At 41.6% G+C, this 18,402-nt stretch overlaps 1 protein-coding gene across 2 annotated transcripts in view; it reads left to right on the top strand.

Moving 5' to 3' along the window:
* Nucleotides 1-466: 466 nt before the first annotated feature.
* The window catches only part of NIPAL2 (NIPA like domain containing 2), a 101,357-nt gene continuing 83,421 nt past the window's right edge, over nt 467-18,402 (top strand). For both annotated transcript variants that reach the window (XM_017504997.2, XM_017504999.1), the window contains exon 1: nt 467-862. In XM_017504997.2, the coding sequence (XP_017360486.1) occupies nt 728-862 (135 nt within the window). In that variant the 5' untranslated portion in view covers nt 467-727. The remainder of the gene's footprint in view (nt 863-18,402) is intronic.

Genomic DNA, 18,402 nt, shown 5'->3' with positions numbered 1-18,402 from the left:
TCTGCTGGGTCCCATCTGAAGAAAACCCAATCCAGTCATCACACATTGGGGTCCTGCAGCTACCACGGGGGAATCCTTCCTCTTCAAGGATATTTATTAAGGATCTATCAAGCACTGGCGCTGAAATTTAATTGCTCGCATCTTGATTCTCCTATTGCTGACACTGTTTGGGGGAACATGACTTTTTCGTATGCAATCAATTTTTAAAGTATCCATTAGAAACACTACATATGTGATAGAGAGCTGGAATTGCCACGTAGAGATGGGAAATGGTAGCTGCTTTGGGTTAGTCAGTGTCTCCTTTCTCTTCCATTGACTTGGACACATGTTTACATCAGAGATGATGTGATTCTGGCCCCGACAGGCGCGGGCACCCATTGCAGACTGCCGTGGGGATTGCCCCCTGGACAGTGCGGCCCGGAAGGTGCAGACACAGGCCCGGCGGGAGGAGGGTGCTACGCGATCCGGGCGCCTCTGGGAGGCCGAAGACCCCTGGGATCCCCGCTGACACCGCGCTGGAGGAGGAGAGGAGGCCGAGCCGGGCCCGGCTGCAAGCACCTGCGGCCGCGCGGGGGCGGGAGCCAGGTGGCCTCGGCGCGCCCGCCTCACCAGGCCACCGAGCAGGAAGTGGCTGCGGCGCGGCCCGGGCGCAGCGTCCGGGTGGTGCAGCCGGGAGGGGAGGCGGCCGGAGCCGGAGCCGGAGCCCGAGCGCTGGGAACGAGACCTCATGGCAGCGTTGGCTCCCGCGGGCCCCAGGGACGCCGCCTCGGCAGCCCTGGACGAGCTGTCGCTGAACTTCACGTACGGGGCGCCGGGCCCCGGCAACGGCTCCCTGTCGGGCGCCTGGTACGGCAGGAACCAGGTAAGGGCCGCCCCGCAGCCCCGCAGCCCGGTGCGGCTCCGGGAGCCTCTGCGCCTCGGCCGCTTTCCTGCCAACTCTCAGGAAGACACCCGGGCTCTCCGTGGGGGAGGAGCTGACATGCGATGTCTCCTGCATTGACCTAAGTCCCCTTCATCTGGGAGCGCGGGGGTCCCAGTCTTCCTCTCCCGGCCCTGGGAGTGTGCGCCAGGTCCTCGGCCTTGACCTCAGCCACCCGTTCCTGGGCCTCCAGATCCCGATCCCGCCTCCCCAGCCTGCGTCCGCCCTCTTCTCCCGGAAGGAATCTAGGAATGTGGGGGCGATTCTCCACTCATTTTCACCCCAGGATCCTTTTACAGTTTGTTTGTTTTTTTTTTTTTTTTTTTTTTTAAGTGACAGCCCGTCGTCAGAAGCAGAAAACTCATTAAGGGCAACCTAATGTCACCTCGCTCAGATGCCTGCGTGTGTCCCTGGTGTCTCAGCACAGCTCTTCCATTTCCGTGCGAGGAACACATTTTCTCAGGTTGCATTTGCAGAACTCTCATTCTTTCCCACTGCCCTTTGGGAAAACATTGTTAACCTAAACAATGCCAGTTTACCCTAGAAATATACATTTAACAAAATCAAAGGGACTTGGAGCCGCCCATTTATTTCTAGCTTGGTTTAAGATGAGGGAAAGCTCTGGCCAGCCCTTCCTCTAGCAGCATTCATATTGCAACTGAGTTTTATCACGGTGGATTCCAGGCTTCCTCTTGTTTTTATTAAATGTGTTTTGTTCTTGTTCTTTAACAAAACCATGGATACTTTTATTTTTGCAATAATATAATCAGAAAATATTTGTTGCTGTTGTTCTAAATCGGAGACGTTAACCAATTATCAAAGATCTAGATTCCTTTTATGCTTGGAGAGTGTTTTAAATGTTAATTTCTGAATGCAGAAGACAATATATTTGTATAAAGAATAAATAAGATAAATAAGCACCTCCACTTTATTAGTTTTCAAGAGGAGAGAGTATTGCTTTAAGTCTATTTCATCATAAAAAATATAAAAATAGGAAAAAGAAAAATGAGGGGACCCAGAGCCTCTTGATCAGTGTTTGTAACCTATCCCCATTTCTCCTTTCTCCTACCCATAGGAATTACAAAGAAAAGCATCATTTTTATGGGAACTTCTTTGAGTGTATTATATTATTCTTATATTAGAAGCATTCCCAATACAAGTTTAAGAATGACTTACCTATCCCCTCTTGGTAGAAAAAAATGAGAGGGTTAGTAGATGTGATCATCCCAAAACAGGACAACATTGTTTTCACAGTGGAAACCTCTGTAGTCATTAGTTTTCTTTGACATTTCCTGGAATTCTTGATTGTCTTGGCTCTCTGATATCCAAACACAGATTATCATGTGACATAAATGGAAGGCAAGTAAATATTGTTTGCAAGGCTTAATTTGCCTTTGACAGTGTGTATTTGTACAGGTTAGAGAGGATGTATCCAGAATGTGCTAATTGAAATTACTGAGCTGACATCTAAACATTGCTGGTTTGAAACAAGACTGTATCAAGTTTTCCCATTATTGTGTAAATTTAGGCACTCTTATAAGACGGTGGTATTTTGTCTTTTCAGTAATGCATTTGTGTTAAGCAAAAGTTAATTTTTTAAAAGTTCACTTGAGAAGCATTTTATTGAGTGCTTCTAGTGTTAATTGAGTCAAATTTTTCTTGTCTTTTTTGACACTGAATAGAAATGGCTTAAAATGGGTGTGGCTCCAGAAAAACACAGTGTGAGATATAAATGTGTCACTCTCACAATCAAAATTAATGTTGGCTGCTAGCTAGCCACAGCTTAATGATGCTTATTGCTTGCTTCCATTGGTTTTATCACAGCTAAAATATTTGCACAGCATTGGCTGATAGCCTAGTTCTCTGTCCCTTTCAAAGTGATTATCATCAAATCTGATCAAGTAACCTTACTAAGTAGAAAAAGACAAACTTCCCTGGAATGCTTTCATGTAATAGATGAATGTTTAACAGTGGCCATTTAGAATCAATGCTGTCTAAGGCAAAGGTGTGAGTGCTTCTGTAGGAAGAAATCTCAAAGCAACTCAAAAGTAGTAGTTCAGTGGGGACGATGTCTTAGGAGCAGGGAGGTGAGGTCTTTGCCCTTGCATCACTCAGATGCTGCATGCTTGGTGAAAAGCCTGGAATACAAAAGTCTAGAAGTGATGGAGTTCTGCCTGGTAAAGAAAGGGTACTTTATGTTTGATCCACAAGTTTTCAGTAGAGAAGGATAATGTTCCCAAGATGTTTATTGAGCTCCATGCTATGTACAAAGCACTGTGGGGATATTCAATATAGTGCAAGACCCAAACTCTTCCTTCCATGAATATTATTAGGTGTTTGGGAAAACGAGCTATGTAGGCAATGCCAAAACAAGGCAGTATGTTGTAAGTGTCATGTGAGTGATACCAAGTCCTATGGAAATTCAGAGCAAGTGGGTATTTGCTTGGGCCATCAGGGATGTTTTGTGGAGAGGTGGTATTTGAACTGGACAGTTAAGGATAGACAGGGTTTCACTGATAGGCACGCACAGTGTAGGGTGCTACAGGAAACGAAAAAGCTCAGGGACCCAGGAGCAGCCCTCATGGCCTGGACGGGTGCCTTTCTGAATATTTTCCTTCCTAGAGTACAATTCAGCCACCATTCTGGTCGCGGTGGAAGATGGAGACTGACTATAAGGTGGAAATATGGTTTGGGGTCTTGAATATAGTCGTGGGTTGCCTTGAAGGACTGGTGACAATGTTCGGACTTTATCTTGTAGACAGTGGGGAGCCATGGAAGATTTTTTTGAGCAGGAGTGCAGGAATCAAAGGAAACAAAGTAAAAGAAATTTAAATTAAGGCTAGCAGGATTCAGAGCTTTGAAACTGGCCAGCTGTGGACTCAATCCAGCCTATAGATATGTCTTGTTTGACCACCAGAGAGGCTTAAAAGTGTTCAGTATATTGCCAACATTTAAAAATGAGAAGATTCAATATAAAACTTCGAGTTTCCATAATCTCTTTAAATATTAGGAGTTCTAGCAACGCTGGGCCTTTCCCCATGTGATCACTGAGCTGGAGCTCATGTTTAAAGCAAGCTGTGCTCCCTGCTGTGGCTCTCTTGGTTCTCTTTTCTTTTACCTACTTGCCCCCATATGCATTTTTTAAAATTTTTTTAATGTTTAGGGATACATAATAGTCATACATGCTTTTGGGGTCCCTGTGAAGTTTCAAAACATAAGCATTTAATTTGTGCTAGAGGCTGTCACCTGTGCTGTTAACTAGCATACTTGGGCAAGTCACTTAAGTTCTCTGGATGTCAGTTTCCTTACTGGTAAAATTAGAGTTGGACCAAAAGATCTCCAGCCTCCCTCATGCTATGCAGTTGGATAAATAAGGGCCAAACCAGCAAGGTTGCGGAGGGAACGGACAGAAGAGGGAAAATGTGGGAACTAATTGAGGAGGATTTGTTGTTGGTTCTTATTGTTAAATGTCTAATTCACAAGGACATGGTCAGAAAGGCTGATTCTGCATAGGGTGAGATAAAACTTCAGGATTTCTTTATGCCCTTTCTTTGAACTTTAGATTTTCAATGCCTCAGATTTTAAAGTCAACATATTTAAGGGAAAATTGATACAACTTGGCAGGGAGGAGGACAGCGAAGAGACTGACATTTGTTATGCATTTACTATGGGACACTTTATAGCTGTTATCTCATTTGAGCCCCCGCAACCGCGTAAGGTATGTATTATCCTCACTGCTCATGTAAGGAAACGTGTGTTAAATAACTTGCCCCGAGATCTTACAGCAAGTGGGTTTAACTGCAAAGCTATTTTTTTTCCATGCCTGAAGGCCATTGCTAGAAACTAAGGCTTGAAAACAATGTGGTAAGAGTCCACGCGAGGGGAAAATGAATAAGGCTTCTCTTGCTGTACTTGAGAAAAATCGTGCTGAGTTTTATATAGCCCTTTCATTAATTTTGCTTTGCTACAGTCTCTTTTCTGCTGGTAGCTGCATATGACTATCTTTTAAAGAAAGAACAGAGCAAAACTTCCAAATAATCAAAGGGCTGAGTAGAGGTTGCTTTCTGGTCCTTTCTATTTCCTTCCTAAGAAAAAGTCTTTTTCTATTTTGTTTTATTTATACTTGATGTTGTTCCCTGCCTTATGAATCCAATGTGACATTTTTTCCTTTATCAGATTTTCTAGGAGATGTATGTACAAGGCAGAAAAAAGCCAGATATGATAGCTCATGCCTATAGTCCCAGCTACTCAGGAGGCTGAGACAGGAGGATCTCTTGAGCCCAGGAGTTCAAGACCTGCCTGGGCAACATAGCACATGATGCTGTCTCCAAAAAAAAAAAAAAAAAAAAAAAAAAACAGGATGGTGGCGCCAAAAAAAAAAAAAAAAAAAAAAACAAGGAAGAGGGAGGAAGAAACAGGAAACAGATTTCCTCAAAGCAACTGTTCAAAACTTTTGTAAATCAATAAATAAGTCCCCTGGCCCTTTTTAGAGGAACTGAGTTTTAATATACTTGCATATGTGGCAGACCAGATATTTGCATTTAAATCTACCTGATACCCTCCTTAAGGCTTGAGTCATACTACATAGTTATAATATTCACATTGATGCAATCAGCTGAATCCAGGCTATGGGAAACTTTGCCAGTTTACAGCATACATGACCTGGTTTCTTAAAAAATCATTTTTATGAGGAAAAAAGGGGGAAATTGGCTGGATGGATGGATGACCTGTAGATTAAAATAAACCTAAAAGAGACAGCAGAAAAAGACACCATTTCCTATAATGTTTAGGGGTACACACTTGGGTGATAAAGCTATAATAAAAGGCAAAAATGTGATTGCCACAAAGTCAGGCCAGTGATTCCTCTGGGGAAGGGAGAGGTTGTGATGGAAGGAGGAAAAAGGAGGGCTTGGGTGGGAACCCAATTTCTATTCTTGATCTGGATATTTTCCTAATGATAACTTGTTGTGGTAATTTATTCATCAAAATAATTATCTTCCCAGTTGTCTAATTTTTAAAACCTTAAAAAGTATTACTAGCATTTCTATGACTATTCAACTTGCATGCTTCACCTAGGTAGCATGGGAAATGATATGTCATATTCATTTTGTTAGCTTATAAGAATTATTTAAACAATTTCTTTTTCCAATGTCGATGATGGTTCACACTGACATTTGAGAATTTACCCTGGAAAAGCTGACATTCCCCAAAGCTATTCTTTTTGTTCCTATATTGTGCTATTTTAAAAGCTCAGCCTCTTTACTAGATGTGTTGCCAAGTTTCTCAATTTTTCTATTTCTTGGCTTTCTCTATATAAATGGAAATAATAATAATACATATGTACCTTGTAGAGTTATTATAGGCACAAAATAAGATAATGCACATCAAATAGTTAGCAAAATGCCAGACACATAGCAAGTACCCAATAAACGCTAGTTATTATTACATTGCAATCAACCTATATTATAGGAAATATCATAAAAATATATATCTAATGATCAGTAATTTTTGGACTTAGCTCATTGCAAATGGAAATAAGAAAAATCATGTCAGTTATTTGATGTAGCTTTGCTTTCTTTAAACCACAACCACTATTTCTCTGCATCTGGTGCCTTCCTCACTTTCTTTGATGTTTGCCTCCCTTTCAGTCACATTTCAGAACACTTCCTAATGAGAGTCATTTTCTATCTGAAGCACTTGATATCTCGAAGTACTAAGGCAGAGATTCTTCCCATGTCCTCAGCCACTTTCCAGACTTCCAGGTTGGAAATGTGGGATACGTAGCATTGGGAACAGCTGATAGAGGTGTTTGGTGGCAGTAGTGTCATCATATTTCATAGACCCCGACTGTAGTTCAACCAACAGGACCACCACCCCAACCTAGGAAAGCTCATTTAGTGTTAACATAAGACTTTGGGCCATTTATTTTAGCTTATTTTTTCCTGAAAGACCAGTATTCTATTCCATTTATACCTTCAGTTCACTGCCCCCTTCCCCATCCCATGTTCCAATAGACTTACATTTTACAAAAAGTCAAATCTCTTCACCCAGTCTGTCATGGTGAACCAAAGTGTTCTAACTGCACAAAGCCTGGCAGATAGCACTCTACTTCACTTTCCCAGCCCTTGGTCACTCTCAACATGTTTTTTTGTTTTGTTTTGGTTTTGGTTTTGGTTTTTGAGATACAGTCTTACTCTGTCACACAGGCTGGGGTGCAGTTGTATGATCTCAGCTTACTGCAACCTCTGTCTCCTAGGTTCAAGTGATTCTCACACCTCAGCCTCCTAAGTAGCTGGGTCTACAGGCGTGTGCCATCACACCCAGCTAATTTTTGTATTTTTAGTAGAGATGGGGTTTCACCATGTTGGCCAGGCTGGTCTCAAACTCCTGACCTCAGGTGATTTGCCCACCTCAGCCTCTCAAAGTGCTGGGATTACAGGTGTGAGCCACTGTGCCTGGCCTCAACATGGTATCTTGCCATCTTTGGCACATATCAGGAGGTGCTGACTGAGCCCTAAGGTAAATATAGGCTGATATATATTTAGTTATGAGCTCCATGCCTCACTGAAGATTGTGTTTGCCCCAACATGACTTCTTCAGAGACACACCCTGAGCTTGGCAGGTCATACCAGGTCTGCATAAAATGAATGTCTGGATGCTTGCCTGTGGCCTCAGCACTGGTTCCCTAAATCACCTTAGTCTTTTTGGTGCTGTTGTAACAGTATACCACAGACTGGGTAATTTATAAACAACAGAAGTTTATTTGGCTCATGGTTCTGGACCTGAGAAGTCAAAGGTCTAGAGGCTGCATCTGGTGAGGGCCTTTTTGCTGTGTCATAGCATGAGGGAAGGCATCACATGGTGAAGGAATGTGCAAAAGAAAGCAAGAGAAGGCCAAACTTCTTTTATAAGAAACCTACCCCAGAAACAAAGACATTAATGCGATCATGAAGGCAGAGCCCTCATGACCTAATCACCTCATAAAGGTCACACCCTTCAATACTGTTGCATTGGGGGTTAAGTTTCCAACACGTAAACTTTGGGGGACACGTTTAAACCATTTCATCACCCAACCCCGCTTCACCTTCTTTACAGTTCTCAAATTGTTTCCTCCTCTAGGAACTTGGACCATTGGGCTGATTTCTTTGGCTTGCAAGAGGAGTCAGTCTCTCTTCTGGTCTTTGAACTTGGCTTCCCTACCATGAATGGTTTGTAAGTTAAGACGCTTTAGGTTGGAAGTTACAAAAAAAAAAAAAAAAAAGAAAAAAAACTAACTTTAGCTGACTTAAATAAGAAAAGAAAGTAATCCATTTGGATGATGTAAAAGGCGAGAAGAACTCTGAGTTCAGGCAAGCCTTCACCCCAGGGCTTTAATGATATGGTGAATGCTCAGTTTCTCACTGTCATTTTCAACTTTTGTTCTTCAGGGCTGTTGGTTCCACTTGTAGCAGGCTCGTCCCTCTAGGATACATACTTCCTTTCACTCCCTGGAAGAAGGAGCTTGACTTTCTCAACCACTAATGAAAAAACATGGGCTTTAGTCTGATTGGATGAGGTTAAGCCCATGTCCTGTCTCATACCAGTCACCAAGGCTGGAGTTACTGGGCTTAGTGTTCCCAAAGCACATGGGCATCCTTGGGAAGGACTGGACACCCACCTGAAATAGGACTCCTGTAACCAAGAGAAAAGGGCCCCAACAGCAATGCCCCGCAGGTAGACTCAAGTCTTCCCCCTATGGATTTTTGTCTTCATGGGACAGCCTTGGGCTAACACCATTCCCAGCTCACAGAGGACCTTTCATTTCTGTATTCTGGCTCACATAAGAAGCTCCCTAGAATAACTCACTCTGCCATGTCATTGTTGATGGGACCTGAACAATAATCTCCTTAGAAGCTTAGATTATAGGTTTAATTCCTGAAACATTTTCAAAAGCATCATCCCTAAGCAGTGACTATTTCCAAGTTCTAAATGTATCTCCCCCTACACCCAAGGAATTCTAGAAAGGCCTCTATTCATTCCTGTTGATAGAAAAATTATAGGAAATAAATGGCAAAGGCAGTGTCCTCTGCTGGGTCTCTAGCTTGCTTCTATTTGCTTGGCAAGTTCTTATGAACAAATGCCTCTTTAGCAGGTAGGAATCTCCTACAAGTTTAGTTTACTTGGTGACTGAGATTATGGTGTACAAATACAATGCTGTAGAGTCCTAGGGGTCATGTTAGCTTTGTGAATATCTCATTCAAGTTTGAAGTAAATCCTGTGAATTCTGGGGGTCTTTATTTCCTCTTCAGTCTCTGGACTTTCAGGGCTCTGATTGTTCCAGGCCTGTTTGGGGGGTGTCTGCACTGTGTTCCCTCTTATCATAGCCCACATTAGGCTGGGTCAGTGAATCAATGAGGGCCAAAAATGCAACCAACATTCCATTCAAGAAAAACCATAAGCAGAGAATCCTTCTCTATAAGGCAGTGTTAATGAAGAAGTCAGAAAACATGCACTATGACCTCAAAAAGTAGCTGTATTTTTTGTGATATACATCGTGTGTGTGTGTGTGTGTGTGTGTGTGAGAGAGAGAGAGAGAGAGAGAGAGAGAGAGAGAGAGAAAGAGAGAGAAAATGCCTTAGAAATATTTGAAAAGGCTGGGCGTAATGGCTCATGCCTGTAATCCTAGCACTTTGGGAAGCCAAGGAGGGTGGATTATGAGGTCAAGAGATCGAGACCATCCTGACCAACATGGTGAAACCCCGTCCCTACTAAAAATACAAAAATTATCTGAGTGTGGTGGTGCATGCCTGTAGTCCTAGCAACTTGGGAGGCTGACGCAGGAGAATCTCTTGAACCTGGGAGACGGAGGTTGCAGTGAGCTGAGGTCATGCCACTACACTCCAGCCTCGCAACAGAGTGAGACTCTTTCTCAAAAAAAAAAAAACAAACAAAAAAAAAACGAAAAGATACTTGAAAAATATTTGAAAGAGTAGTTAGAAGTTACTCTCCTTATATAACCTGATGAGTTATTTACATTAAACTTCCAGAACAAACATGGTACTGTTCTGTGATTGTAAATAAGAGAGCCAAAGTAGAAGAGGAAACATTGTGATATGCATTTGAATATGACTGCTGGAGTTACAGTGGTAGCATGGGCAGTTCTTTGTGAGCGAGATTCGACACAAATAACAACTGCGATCGGGGAATTCCTGTGGGTGTCATATGAGCATTGATCACGAGGTCCTGGCTGCTATGCTAGTGGGATGTGAGGCTTTTGCCAGGAATAGGGGGCTTGAGCATGGGGACATTAGACTGGCTGTGAGGATTGGCCCCTGAGAGGTTGTGAAGAGCCCAAGTCACAATGTCTAAGGGGTATAGCAAACTTGAACTTGATTCTTGCCTTGATTTCAGAAAGGTCTAATCTGGTTGGTGGCGAGGGCCTCAGGAGTCTCTGTCAGAGATCAGTCAGTGAGTGGCCACGTCATCACAGTCCCTCCCCATATCAAGACAGAAACTCACCCAATGGCTGATGCCTGATATAGGCTGTGGAGTTTAGTCTTTGGGGAAAGCTGCTGGCAAAGTACTGTTGGAGTTCAGGGCAGGCATTGCTCCCAAATAGAGCATGCACTCCGGAACCCCAGGCAGGTGTGGGGTAGACTGTTGCAGCTGACAGAGCTCACAGCATCCAGCTTTTGCAGAGGAAGCCTTGTTCCAAACCTGGGCTGGGCCTGAAAAAGGTGGCCTGCAATCCTGCCTCTTTGGAAACAAAGGATTATGGGTTGTTAGAACTATTATAAGAAACATGTGCTTGTAAAATATGAAAGTTGTAAGGCCCTATATTGACCTGGACACAGACAATAGCATTCTTTGTGTTCAGCATGTCTGTCTTTGTTTCAAAAATTTCCTCCCCAGTATTATACAGGATTAAGCTGTTTTGTACTAGAAACAAGTTTAAGGCTTCCCTAACTGGAATCTCACCTTTTCTTGACTATTGTTGTTCTCCATTTACCAAAGTGTTAAAAGCTCTCAAAGGGCTTGTTATTAAATGTATTGCTTTTTCCATAAATTTGTTCTGCTGAGACTTAAATTTCTCAGAAATGAAAAGTCCTGGTGGCTTTTTAGTAAAACTTAGGCTTATTTTTAACGAAATTTTGTTTTTAAAAATAAAGCATGTACAATGATATAAATAAATGTGTTCCCTAGTAAAAGACAAATGTAATAGTTCTTAATTGCATGGGAAGGCAATATGTTGGGGTTTTCTGCCTAGGCTTTAAGGTTGATTAAAAATTGGCATGGAACAGCTTGTAGAATAGCAACAATATACTGTGTTATGTAACTCTGAGCTTATATGTTGGCTTTTAAATAGCCCGACTTGGACTTGGTGTTGTAGACTTTCTCAGCATTGGAACACGATAACCCAATAGCATGCAATTACCAAGATAACAAATTAAAAATCTGTTCCTGACTGAAAATTTCTTTCTTCTTTTTCACATATGGGATTATAGTTTTAACTCGGTTTGCGTTAGTATTGCAGACAACTCAATTATCTACAAGAATGAAGGAGATTAGTGGTAAAAATAGCACAGCCCACCCAGTAATCTAAAAAGCATTACCGTATTTCAGGTTGTCTCCAATGTTTGCTGCTATGAATATTGTTTTTTTCTTTTCTTTTTTGTTTTTAGAGACGGTCTCGCTCTGTTGCCCAGGCTAGAGTGCAGTGGTGCAATCATAGCTCACTGCAGCCTCAAACTCCTGGGCTGAAGTGATCTTCCCACCTCAGCCTCCCAAGTAGCCAGGACTACAGGTGCATGCCACCACGCCCGGCTAGTATTATTTCTTTAGGGCCCTGTTATAATTATCCTCATTGCTGCTACTTCCTACGTGAACTCCTAGATCTGTGTCCTGCTTGGTCTTCCTGCTCTCTGGTCTCCTTGCCACTCCATCCTCCACGCTGCAGCTAGGATGAGTCTTCCAAAAGCCAGATCTGGACTTAGCCTTGTCTAGTTTATGTCTTTGTGTTCTTTGAGTTCTTGGTGTCTTAGCACCGCCTACAGATCCATGGCACAAAAGTCTCCTGTTTGTCTCTCCAGTCCTCTGCTTTCAGGCCTTCGGGGTGCCTTGTTTGCGGCAGCTGGGGCCCCTGCACCTGCCCTGCTCTTTGCTGGAATGCACTAACCTGGTGAGATATCACCCTGAGAGGCTTCTCTAACTCCCTCCCTGGGGTAAGCCGAACAAAGACTCTCCCCCTCCCAAAAAAAAAGACATCTGCATCTAGATCCCAAAGCCTCCTTCGAATGTTACCTTGCATGGCACAAAGAGGGCTTTGCAGATGTGATTCAAGTAAGGATCTTGAGATGGGGAGAGTATCCTGGCTCTCCCGGCTGGGCCTAAATGCCATCACATGTGTCTTTACAAGAGAGAAGCATAAGGAGATCTGAGGCAGATGAGTAGAGGCTATGTGATCACAGAAGCAGAGCTTGGGGTGATGCGGCCACGAGCCAAGGAAGCCAGCAGCCACCGAGGCTGCACGAGGCAAGGCACAGGTTCTCCTCTGGAGCCTCCAGAGGAAGCTCGGCTCTCCTGACCCCTTGACTGCAGCCCAACAAAGTTGATTTTGGACTTCCAGCCTCCAGAACTGTGAGAGAAGAGATTGTGTTATGTTAAGCCACGATGTTTTGTGGTAATGTGGTGCAACGGTCACAGCAAACAAGTACAGTCCCCACCCACAAGGCAGATTTGTACTCTGTCTTCTCTGTTCCCTGGGGTTCTAATAGAGCAGAGCACACCTCTATTGGAGACTGAACAGGCTGTGTTCTGCTTGTTAGTGGTTGCTTTCTCTGCTTCTCAGATTCCCTTTTTACATTTTTTTTTTCATCTTTGTGGGTGCCTAGTAGGTACGTATATTTACGGGGGACATGAGATGTTTTGATACAGGCATGCGATGTATAATAATCACATCATGGAGAATGGGGTACCCATCCCCTCAAGCATTTATCCTTTGTGTTACAAACAATCCAATTATACTCTTTTAGTTATTTTAAGATGTACATTTATTATTGGCTGTAGTCACCCTGTTGTGCTATCAAATAGTTGGTCTTACTAATTCTTTCTGCTTTTTTGTACCCATTAAGCATCCCCACCTCACCATTCCCTCCCCCAGTACCCTTCCCAGCCTCTGGTAACCATCCTTCTCCTTCTGAGTATCTTAAGGGTACTTTGCATTCTTGATTCCCAACATCAGGCCTAACATTTAGCAGTTGCTGAATGAATACTAAATGGATGAACGACTGAATGGATAACATCTGACGTGAGCTTGCTGAAGTTGTCTGTCCCCTACATCTCTCCTCTTTCTCTCTGATCACTTTCATTTCATGTCCTTTCCCTCTACATAGTGTGTTTTTCTCAAGCAGTGCCTACATGTGGTTTTCAGTTGCACAATGGTTTTATTTTTCTCCTTAACATCTTTTCTTGGTTCTGCCAGCTTCCTTTTCATTTCTTCTCTTGTTATCTCTTCTTAACTCTATTTTTAAATAAATTCCTCCTTTCCTTAATTTCACTGAGCCTGCAAAGGAAGGTTGTATTTAAAATTTTTTAGCTTGGAAATTTTTTTTTTTTTTTGAGACGGAGTTTCGCTCTTGTTACCCAGGCTGGAGTGCAATGGCGCGATCTCGGCTCACCGCAACCTCCGCCTCCTGGGTTCAGGCAATTCTCCTGCCTCAGCCTCCTGAGTCACTGGGACTACAGGCACGCGCCACCATGCCCAGCTAATTTTTTGTATTTTTAGTAGAGACGGGGTTTCACCATGTTGACCAGGATGGTCTTGATCTCTTGACCTCGTGATCCGCCCGCCTCGGCCTCCCAAAGTGCTGGGATTATAGGCGTGAGCCACCGCGCCCGGCCGGAAAATTTTTAAACCTATAGAAAAATAAAAAAAAGAAGTACAATAAACACCATATGTCCCTCACCTGGAGATTCACCAATTGTTTACATTGTGAAATATTTGGTTTTTTTTTTCTCTCTCTCAATACATATATAAAGAGAATGGACTATTTGAAGGTCAGCGGCACATACTATAAATCTTTACCCCTAAATATTTAAAGATGTATCTCTAGGCGTATGGATGTCTTCCTGGCCCGTCCTAACTGTCCTGGAGACTTAGCATGTGCCTACCTGTCTACTGGGTACAAATGCAAAACAACCCCAGCTCATTCCTAAGAGTTTACTGTGAGATGGTGTGAGCTGAACTCCCATGTCTCGGATGTGTCCCCTGGTGTGTGCAGGCTCTTATGGTCCTTTCTGCAGTGATTAGTTGATCTAAATCACTCAGCCTGTACTATTGCTGATACAAGACACAGTTTGTATCATTTCCAGTTCATGCATGTTTTATTGCCAGGAACAAGATATAGCATTATTCTAGTTGTGAGGTGCTTACAACCATTACTGTGTTCAAAATGAGCTCAGAATCTATGGCGCTTTTGTGCAATGTACTAGCTTCCATTGGGATCTTATTTTGAATTTGTGTTTTGAAGACAGAGCCAGGTTGAGTTCAAAGCCAGAGCTGGGACAGATGACTAATTCCACACACCCCTGTATTGCCATGTCCCGTCTCCATACGGACAAATCACTGCTCTTGCTCCGCAGTGGATTACAAGTCAATAACACAATACTACAGGTCAATTTGAAATGTATAAAGAACATTCTGGCACAAAAAAGGACAGAAAATTGTTGTTCCAAATAAAATTAAAATATCTTAATACTTATCAGTGCTGCTATTTTGAGCTTCATTCTATATAAGTAGTATGCTGTAGCTGCCACCATCTATTTGCCAAGACATGCTGGAAAAGCCAGAAATTATGCTACAGTGGTGACAACAGTGAGCACTACAGACCTTAATTAAGGGCATCTTCCTGTGTTTCTGGCTTCTACTTGTAACTACATTATTAAGATGTAGAACAATCTTTCCTCCCAACGATTGTCATTGCTTTATTTCATTTGTATTGAGCAACAGAAACAAATTCTGCTAATTAAAACCTTGTGGTGCATTGACATTGACTAGCCAGAAGGTTACCTATTGCATTCTACAGATAAATAGTGATTCAGACTTGACCTGGGTGTCTTGGGCTCAAAATTTGGCTGCTATCTAGCTGTGTGATTTTGCACAAGTCACTTTCCTTCTCTGGCCCCGTTCTCTTCCCTGACTAGTCTCCAGATCAGTAAAAGGTCAGGGAGGTGAGAGGGAGCAAAGGAAAGAGAAAACAAGAGAGAGATTTAAGCTTCCATAGATTCTAAAATGTTGGAAAAAGATATGATGTGCTGATAAGTAATGATGTAAACTAGACATTTTTAATCTAATGTAATGGCAAGTTTCTAAGGGCCTGTTCAATGTATGCAAATGATACTTCTGATTGCAGGAGTTTGTAATCATTGAAGCACATTTACCAGAGCCTCTAATTGGAAGCCATATTTAGTAATGGTTACCTCAAGTTACTGTATGTCTAAAGGTAATCAAACCACCTTCTTTTAAAAGCATTGCAAATTTGAAGCTTTCCTCCCCAATAATTAGAGCAATTAATGAGGATTTACTATGTTACTACCATTCACAGGAATGTTTTAATAAATTTAATAAGCATGCAATCAACCTTGAATAATTGGACAAAATTTCAGAAAAAAATATAGAATAAGAATATACAGAGTATTATCAGGAAACTATTTCTGACAGCTGCTTTATATCTACATATTTCTTGTTTTTTTAGTATAATACAAATCTACTAGATTTTAAAAGTCAGCAAGCAGCTTTTTACTACACTCTTAATTGTTGAAATCTGAATTCTGGGACAAATTTTGCTCTTACAGAAACTGGATGTTTGGCATACTCAAACCTCGGTTATTATAAAATAGTTACTCACTGTGATCCTTCTAGTGCCAAAGATCAAAGTTTCCTATTTCTAGACAGTTTATATTTGATCTGATAGTTCAGTTCAAATGATATTTAATAAACAATGTCTCTGTGCTAGGTCTATACTAGTCATTAGTGTTTAAAAGATGAGTCAATGTGTAAGTCACAGCTCTGCCTTCAAGGAGCTTATAGTCTAGAGAAGAAATGGGCTTATAAAAATTAATTGCATTACTGTATATGTCCTGAGAGAAATACATAAGACTCAATTCAGAAGAGAGAAGTCAGGAAAGGTAAACTGGAAGATAGTTCCAAGAAAGTTACCCAGAATTCAGTACAAAGAGATAAAGAGTTGGAAAATATAGGAGAGATCTTAGGAAACAAGGGGTTAGGATGAAAAGACCTCGTGTATGAGTAAGAGGAATTCCATATGGAGAAGAGAGAGAGAACAAAGGATAGATGACATTTAAAAGGGTAATGGTGGAGAGCTTAACACAACTAATGAAGACATGAATCCTCAAACTGAGAAAGCATGAGTCCCAAACAAAACATAATTCACATATACAGAAATTGTATATGCAAAAAAAAAAGTGACAAAGAAAATCTTAAAAGCATTCTGAGAAAAATGACAAATTAGACTAACAGCCTACTTCTCAACAACAATAAGAGCCCGAAGTCAATAGAATAATATCATCAAAGTGCTGAGTAAAATTATTGTCAGCCTATACTCCTATACTCAAGTGGAAAAATGAAGATATTTGCAGAGTGACAGAGAATTTGTAATTCAAAGAATTTTATTGAAAGAGCTACTAAAATTTTCTTCAGAGAGAAGGACACTGAAGCCAGAAGAAAAATAAGATGCAAGAACATAATATCCAAAACATGAAAACAACCCAAATATCTATCAACTGATGAATGGATAAATAAAATGTAGTATGTTCATGCAATGGAGTATTATATAGACATAAAAAGAAATAATACATGCTATATAGGTGATCCATACTGATACATGCTACAATGTGATGAGCCTTGAAAACACTATGCTAAGAAAAAAAAAAAACAGACGTAAAAGGCCACATACTGTATGAGTCCATTAATATAAAATGTCCAGAACAGGCAACTTCATATAGTCAGAATGCAGGTTGATGGTTGCCATGGACTGTGGGGAGGAGGAAATGGGAAATGACTGCTAATGGCTATGGATTTTCTTTTTGGGGTGATGAAAATATTCTTTTTTGTTTTTTGAGATGGAGTCTCATCCTGTTGCCCAGGCTGGAGTGCAGTGGTGCGACCTCGACTCACTGCAATCTCTGCCTCCTGGGTTCAAGCGACTCTCCCATCTCAGCCTCCCAAGTAGCTGGGACTACAGACATGCCACCATGCCCAGCTGATTTGTGTACTTTTTGTTAATAGTAGAGATGGATTTTTATCATGTTGGCCAGGGTGGTCTGGAACTCTTGACCTCAAATGATCTGCACACCATGGCCTCCCAAAGTGCTGCAATTACAGGCATGAGCCACTGTGTCCAGCCAGGTGATGAAAATATTCTGAAATTAGAGAGTGGCGATGGCTGCACAACTATGTGAGTATATTAAAAACTATTGAACTGTACACTTTAAAAGGCTGAACATTATGGAATGTAAATTATATCTCAGTAAAGCTGTTATTTAAAATAAGAACAGCGGTAAACCAGAAATGGATAAACATGGGCTGGGTATAATGGCTCACGCCTGTAATCCCAGCACTTTGGGAGGCCAAAGAGGGCAGATCACTTCAGGTCAGGAGTTCGAGATCAGCCTGGCTAACACGGTGAAACCCCATCTCTACTAAAAATACAGAAATTAGCCAGGCATGGTGGCTTGCACCGGTTAGTTCCAGCTATTCAGGAAGCTGAGGGAGAAGAATCACTTGAGCCTGGGAGGTGGAGGTTGCAGTGAGCCGGGATCGTACTACTGCACTCCAGCCTGGGCAACAGAGTGAGACTCTCTTTCAAAAAAAAAGAAAAAAAGAAAGAAAGAAAAAGAAATGGGTAAATATGGACAAATAAGGCAAGTATTTGACTATATAGAACAATAATGATGACTAGGATCTCTTATTCATTGCTAGTGGAAATGCATGGTATAGCCACTTTGGAAGACAGTTTGGCAGTTTCTTACAAAACTAAACATTCTCTTACCAGGCAATTCAGCAACCTTAGTATTTACCCACAAAACTTATGTCTGCACAAAACCCTGCACATAGATGTTTATGGCAGCTTTATTCATAATTGCCAAAATTTGGAAGCAACCAAGGTGTCCTTTAGTAGCTGAATGGATAAACAAACTGTGGGACATCCAGATAACGAAATAGTATGAAGCTGTAAAAAGACATAGAGGAAGCTTAAATGCATATTACTAAGCAAAAGAAGTGAATCTGAAAAAGCTAAATACTATATGATTCCAACTGTATAACATTTTAGAAAAGGCAAAACTATGAGACAGTAAAAAGATCAGTGGTTGCTAGGGGTTGTGAGTAGAAAGGGATGAATAGGCGAGCACAGAGGATTTTTTTTTTTTTTTTTTTTTTTTTTTTTTTTTTTTTTTTTTTTTTTTTTTTTTTTTTTTTTTTTTTT

The sequence above is a fragment of the Cebus imitator genome, unplaced genomic scaffold, assembly GCF_001604975.1.
Source record: "Cebus imitator isolate Cc_AM_T3 unplaced genomic scaffold, Cebus_imitator-1.0 Scaffold331, whole genome shotgun sequence".
Lineage (NCBI taxonomy): Eukaryota > Metazoa > Chordata > Mammalia > Primates > Cebidae > Cebus > Cebus imitator.
Note: the sequence above shows the minus strand (reverse complement) of the source record. Positions and strands in the feature narration are given on the sequence as shown.